The sequence below is a fragment of the Strigops habroptila genome, chromosome 13 (genome assembly GCF_004027225.2).
Source record: "Strigops habroptila isolate Jane chromosome 13, bStrHab1.2.pri, whole genome shotgun sequence".
In the NCBI taxonomy this organism is placed as follows: domain Eukaryota; kingdom Metazoa; phylum Chordata; class Aves; order Psittaciformes; family Psittacidae; genus Strigops; species Strigops habroptila.
In genome coordinates, this window is record NC_044289.2 from 13,038,087 (window position 1) to 13,045,131 (window position 7,045).

At 42.0% G+C, this 7,045-nt stretch overlaps 1 protein-coding gene across 1 annotated transcript; it reads right to left on the bottom strand.

Annotated features, from left to right (window-relative positions):
• Window positions 1-1,808: 1,808 nt before the first annotated feature.
• RPS21 (ribosomal protein S21) lies at window positions 1,809-5,948 on the bottom strand. Its single transcript, XM_030502704.2, has 6 exons — window positions 5,750-5,948; window positions 5,491-5,587; window positions 4,489-4,552; window positions 2,751-2,822; window positions 2,049-2,104; window positions 1,809-1,871 (listed from the first exon to the last, which is right to left on the bottom strand). Exons 2-6 carry the CDS (start codon window positions 5,538-5,540, stop codon window positions 1,862-1,864), a joined length of 252 nt encoding a protein of 83 aa, XP_030358564.1. The 5' UTR covers window positions 5,541-5,587; window positions 5,750-5,948; the 3' UTR covers window positions 1,809-1,861.
• Window positions 5,949-7,045: the final 1,097 nt, after the last annotated feature.

The window sequence follows — 7,045 nt, forward strand, 5'->3', positions numbered from 1 at the left end:
TACAATCTGAAGGACAGCCTGTGTGTAGTTGTAGGTATCATGAACTAGGTAAAACGTGGCTAACAATAGAAATGATCAATACCAGGGATATCACACTAGTATATTTTAAAACTACTAAAACGTTTTAATTAAGTGATAAAGCACCAGCTGAGAAATAAACCCAATGTGTGCTAACAAAATCCAGCAACACAAAGGCAGCATCTGGAAGAAGGGATATCGCCTTTTCTTGGACACCAGGCTTTTGAGTCCTTGTCGAATTAGAGCCACACCATACTTCTAAGTCCCTGTGGAACTACAGCCTCAGTAACTCTGAAATCTCTTTTCCCAATAGAGGTGCCAATGATTTTAACTAGACATTTTAAGACACAAAAGTATTAAGTGTCTGCTCTGGACATCCTTCCCTCTCTCAGTGCCAGCAGTTATTTCTAGCTTAGCACTTACTGCAATTCTTTCTCTATTTCTGCACAGTACAGGAAAGAAGACTGTGGAGAGCTTTTGCAATTTAATACAGTACTTAATGCTGCTAAGACATAACAAGGTCAGAACTCTGCTGGAAGCACCCACTAGAATGAGGTGGGACCCCAAGAGTTCACCAGTACAGCTCTAGCACCTTGAGCACACCACTTCCCAAATGCAATCCAGCCCAATGTGAAGAGCTGATCAAAGACAAAAACCAAAAAGTCCATGAAACAATACTATTTCTGGCATTCTGGCACAGAAAGCGGGAGGAAGCTCAGAGCTGCCAGGATACGGTGCTGCAAGGTCAGGGTGACTGTAGATCTTTTAAACGCTTCAGTTTGACAGCCCATTTCTGACCTCAGCCCTGCAGATAACCAACCTTACTTCCAAGATATTGGGTGTATCCAAAGTTAATGCCTGCTGATAACTCAGCAAAGTGTGTGGTTTGAGTATCAGCATAGTCTGAGCCAATATGTACTTTCCTTTCACAGTAACTACAGCAGCTTTCCATTACTAGAAAACCAACCAGTTCAAATCAAAACTGAACACCAGAAGTACCACAGGTAAAACCCTGAAGCAACTTTCAAACCACATGATAAAAACCTCTGTGTGTGAGCTGAAAATCGCAGTGATGGAAATCACCCAAAGCGAACTGATAAGTAAGAGAGACAATGTCAAGATGTAGTATCAAACCACTTGCCTCCTCTCTTGGTTCTGCTAGCAAGATAGCCAAAACCCCAACCAACTCCATCCACATTGGCACACAGTCACAGTCTATGTAGCCATTAAAGGGCTTATTAAGTAATTTATTAAAACATTGCCAAATATTCTATTTATTTCTCCTGAAATTATTTCCTTCCTTTCCAACATCAAGGTCTTTTATGAGTAAAAAGGTAAAACTTGAAGCCTTTCTTGCATGGCGACCAATCTGCCAGCATGCCAAGTATTTCTGGTAAGAGTTTTCCATGAATTCCAGTTTTACTAATTTGCTTAAAGAATGTGTCAATGGCAGAATAAGTATTGTGAGCCTTTATCAGCAGAAAACCTACTAAACTTTGATACCACAACCAAAAGAATCCCTTTGGGTCTTCCAGTGAAAAAGCAGCAAGCTGAATTAGATAGATAGCTAAAAACTTACTAAATCTGGAAAAGAAAGATGATAGTAAAGCAAAGAGTGAAGTGGAAATTCTTCACTTTCAACTCTGGCGCTGCTTTACAAGCTGATTTGTTTTAAGAATTCATAATCAGAATCTGTATATCTTTTGACGACACAGATTCCTAAGTCTTTTAAGACTAACTATAATAAATCCACTGATGTTTATGACTTGAACAAAAAACACAGCACGATATAGGTCTGAAGTGTTTATTTTACATCAGATGTTCCATACCAGAGTTTCCTCAGTCAGAAGTTCCTAGAAGAAAATGAAACAAACATTGTTACAAGCTAGTTTGTTCCAACAGCTCAGGTAAATATTTTTTCCCAACTGTGTAATCATCCTATAACTACAGTGTATACATTTTCCTCTTAAAAGCTGGATTTGGGTATGGAAATCACCTCTTCAAGAGTCAGAGAAGATAAACATACATACTTGGAAACAATTCCGTCATTTTTTGCCAGACGCAGGATGGAATCATCTGATTCACCCTTTAAAAAAACAAAGTGAGATGACTCTGAAGTGACCAAATAATTGCCAATACACATTAAAAAGAGAGGCAGCTGCAGCCTTTAATGCTGGTAGTGAACTGCACAACGCCTTCCCCACATCACTACATTTTATATGCACAGATAAGCATTTTCAAAACAAGCCGTTAAATTCTTTGACATCCTTTAGGATAAGAAATAGTTTTAACTTGATAAAATATACACTTGCATTAGTGAGATATATTTCAGGGTAAGTAGACTTCTGATGAACTCCACGAAGCTTCACATCATGTTTAATAAATTTAAGTCATGGTAGTATCTCTAATAATTCTAAACAACAGATAAAAGCCAAATATTAGTAACTTGGTACATTAAAAGGAAAAAAAAAAAAGTTTCTTGCATCCTTCAGTGATTTATAAAATCTAAACATATATAATTCTACAAACTGAAGGATTAAGAAATAACCAGAAGAAACTGATTCCTGCAAGTGAATTTGTTCATGTCTTCACTGTCTTCATTACCCCACAAAAGCTCGCTCTCTGGAATGAGCTGAAGGCACGTTGTGTTTTCAGGGCCAAATCTAAATCTAAACAATTCCTAATCAATATAAAAGGAAGCACAAGCATTTTGGAGTCAGGGAAGCACTCACCATTCGACGAATTGGTCCACAGATGGCATATGTTTTGAACTGGCCGTTTACTCTGCCCGTTACCTTGTCAACCTGGAATTACAAGCAAGTTACTCCATATAGATTCTTACACTGTAAATATGTTTCTGTAAGCTACAAAACAATAAGGCAAATCCTGAAGTTTGAAAGACACCTATAGAGTATCTTCTCCCAGTGAATTGATAGTTAATTACATAGTGCAGCTATAAAATGGACCACACACCATAACAAGAACACAATACAAAATGGAATTGAAAGAAGAAAATACTTGAGTTCTGAGAAAACTGAACAGTGTCAAGTTCCCTTGTGGGTTTTACTGCCTTTGCTATTCTTTCATGTTTCTTTTAATTAAGGTCAGTATTATAGAAAATTGCAGTGAAGAGGGAAGGGGACAGTTTTGTTACACAGGTAGAAAAGCGTCCAAGTTCTCCGAGACACAAATTGTCTCATTTCCTGCAGTTGTTGAAAAACAGCAAGAAAAGACTAAACAACATAATTTGTGAAATTAAACAGTGCAGTGCACCCTGTCATACCGTGTGGGTTTGTTTCTGAGTTCTGCTAATTAGCAGATCCTTTGAAAACAAGAAGTAAGGATCACTGAAGGAATGAAACACGGTGAAACAGAAAAGTATTTACAGGAACTCAGAAGCAGAGCCTTTTAAAAAATGATTTCTTTAGTCAGACAAGTAATACAAGAGACTCAGTTGTTTAAAAATATGGGAATACAGTCTTGTGGTCTCTCATTCAAGAAGAAATAAATTAAGCTATAGGGCTCACAAGGAGCTACAGGAACATTGTGTCCACAGAATTCCTGCAAGGTGAGTACCAATAAATAAATAGGAAAAACAAAGCATGCTAAAAGGAGTTTAACTGGAGCCCTCGTGCATTAACTGGGATCCTGCAGGAGTCAAGATCTACTGTGGATTTCTCAGCATATATGTTAAGCTTGGAGGCCTTTGCAATAATGCTACCTTGATTAAATTAAGCTTAAGACAGGAACAAGTTCCTTATGTTACAGAAAGAAAACTAAATGTACAATATCAGGTCAACACAAATAACCAGCGTGTCTCAGGGAAAATTCTAAGCACCAATACCCCAAGCACCAAGTTATAGCGAAATGATAATGCTGCACACAAACTCACTGGCCATCTATCAGGAGCAGCAGTAACAAGCATTAAAAGAAATGATTCAAGCAAAACACAGAAGTTCTGCTCTGGAAACTGTATCTTAGAGTTTGGACAAGCTAGAAAAAGCACACAGAAGATCAACAGGAATAAAAAAGTTAACAGGCTGTCCTTGTGCACCCTGAAGAACAGTACTGTCTTACAGTCAGGCAAAGGTAGAAGGTGTAAGAATCCCCCTGAGCAAGCATTTCTTCTCCTTTCCTTCAGGGCAAGGAATTCCCTAACTTTTTTAGAACACTACATTTTTAATACTAAATCCATAACACTAAATATCTAGAGTTAGGAAGTTGTATTTAGTCAAACAGTTAAGCCCTGGAACAGGCTGTACAGAGCTTTACAAAATGTCCTCTAATGAATATTTTCCAGTAGGCTGAAAAATAACCAGGGGTGACACAGTAATACACCCATGTGTGTGTAAGCCCTCAAATTCTATACTTACATGGTCTCTAGTGAATTATCTGGAGACACATCACAAGCTGTTATACATCTTAACTTCTATCCAAAGTTTAAAGGTGTACCTCTCACATAAGACTTACCTCAGAAATATTTATCTGAATAGAAGCATGATCCTTAGCGCCGATTATTCGGTTGCTAGCAGAGCTAAGGAATAAACCAACAAATGCATTTAAACAAAAGGAAATGGGCAGTAACAATGAAAGAAACCCACTATTAAAGCCAAATCTACATGCAAATTAAAGCTTCACAAGAAGTTTAGACAATGAAGCTTAAGCTTTCAGTGCTCAGAAAATTAAAATGCACTTTAAAGTACATTTAAAGGAGAATTTCACCTGGTAGGCTCATGCTAAATTGCAAATTAGGCCTTCACTTTGGTTTCTATATGCCCAATTCACCCCTATAGCGGACATACATCAACACAGGCCTTCAAATCACCCAGAATGTCGAGTTTTTCTTTTCTGAAGTACACGAACTACACAATGAAGGTAACTGATGAGAAGGCAGTTTCTGTGCTTTCTTCATGGAGAGCCACTACAGCTGTCAAAGGGCACTCAGGCTGCAAACCCCCAGAAATCACAGGCTGTAAAAAGCATTTAACTTAAACATTATAAAATGAACCAAAATGGTTTATGTTTTAGCTTTCTGTTGTTGTTACTGTTTAACACACATGTAGAAAGTTTCCCACTGCCCACCTACCATAACCTCAAAATTGTACTTTGGGCATGCTATCAAGGCAACAAGTGCTCACTGTGCTTGTAGCTACAAACCTGCGTATTTCCTCCTGCAATGAGCCATACAAGAGCTGTATGCTGCTGTACATACTGCCGCTGTAAAGCTGGCAGTTACAAACAGAAGATTCATAGTAATCACTTTATATTTAGTCTTTGCTTCGTATATTTTACTCAAAGCATTTTAAAATACAGAAACAGACAGAAAACATATATATATATATATATATTTGTTTCAGAGATATTCGCTGCTACGAAGCCTCTGCTTTTGCACAGACTGTATCGGCCCCTGTGCCGGATCTCGCCAAGAGCCCATCTCCTCGGGCACACCCCGCGCTGAAGGGAACCGCTCACCACTTCCGAGGGACGTAGAGGTCCACAAACTCGCCGGCGTCGTTCTGCATGTCGCTGGGGTCGCGGCGGCGGCGGCACAGGCACCAAGCGGTAACACCTACGAGGAGCAAGGCCCGGTTAGCGAACCGCGCTACCCCTGATCCCTACAGCGGGCTCCACCGCGGCCTCGCAGCAGCGCGGGCGCCCCGCGCCGCCTCCAGCCCCCAGGAGCCCCGGCCCGGCCGCTGCCCGCGGAGAGGCGCCGCCATCGCGCTCCTACCTCGCGTGTGCCGCGGCGGAAAGGGAAGGAGGGCGGGCGGCGGAAGGGGAAATAGCCCAGGAGGGAGCGGGGCCCTTCCGGCGCGGTGGCATGGCGTCAACGGGAGGGAGGGGCGCTGTTCAATGGCCGTTGAACGGCCGTGGTGGGGCAGCGCCCGCTGAGGTGGCCATGGAAGATCCGCAGCGCTACCGCCGCTCGGCCTTTGAGGGGAGCCGGGCGCGGGTGTCATCCCCGAGGGGTTGCGTCCTTCCCCGCACCCCCACACCGAGGGCCGCCATTCCTCATGGCGCCGAGATGCTGAGGGGAACCGACCGCCTCTCAGCGCTGGAGCCAACCCACCCCCCGGGCAGCGAAAGGCCCTTTGAAATGAGTTACAAAACCCGTAACAAAACAGTGTTTATTTCACAGCATCTTAATGTCACAAAAAATAATGGAACAGGCTACAACTCAGGCTTTTAAATAATGGAGTAAGACAAAACCATAACATTATCACATAAAAAAATGTACAGCCTCTTATCAAGAGAGTTCACGCTGAGCCAAGCCAGCAGCATCGTTACACGCTCTACAGCACAAGACCCCCCTTCCTCGGTGTAAACCAGCGCTTCCCTTCACAGCAAGAGGAGCTGGGCTGTGAAAATGCCAAGCCGGCAAATCCATGGGTGATTTTGGGTCCCGCTTTCAGTTTATTAATGGATAAACGTAATAATAGTCCTTTGCCACATGGTGGCAGCTTTTAGGTGAAAAGTATTCCCACACAGGATTGCAAACTACGCTCTAGGAACAAAAACCAACACATAGATACACACACGCATTACCGTATCTGTGCAGACGGGCTGGTGCTGCACAGATACCCCAAGAGGTACCGATGTATCAGCTGCAGACTATACATCTCTGGACGGCATCGTCCCCAAACCATGCTCTACCACAGACACCAGTGCAGTGTTTGCTTCACTGTGGAGTTTTTGGCCTCTGCTCCAGCTTCTGAGCTCACCAACACCCCATGTGCCCAAGCCAACGTCTCGAGTAACCTTTAGACAACATGAACTGTTCTGTAACTTAATGCTCCTTAACCTCATTTGTTCTGCTGAAAGAGAAAACAAAAGCTTGCCGGGTTATGACGTGAAACTGTAGGTTCTGCGAGTGTCACTGCAACTAGACAAACTTCCACCAAATAGAGTGGGTGGCGAACCAAAGTGCATTGTTTTCCTTATGTGGTGAGAAAGGAAAGTTAATTTTGTTACAGAAAACTCTTTATACGCTAAAGTTCCCAAAGAAAGACATTTTCTGATTTCATTT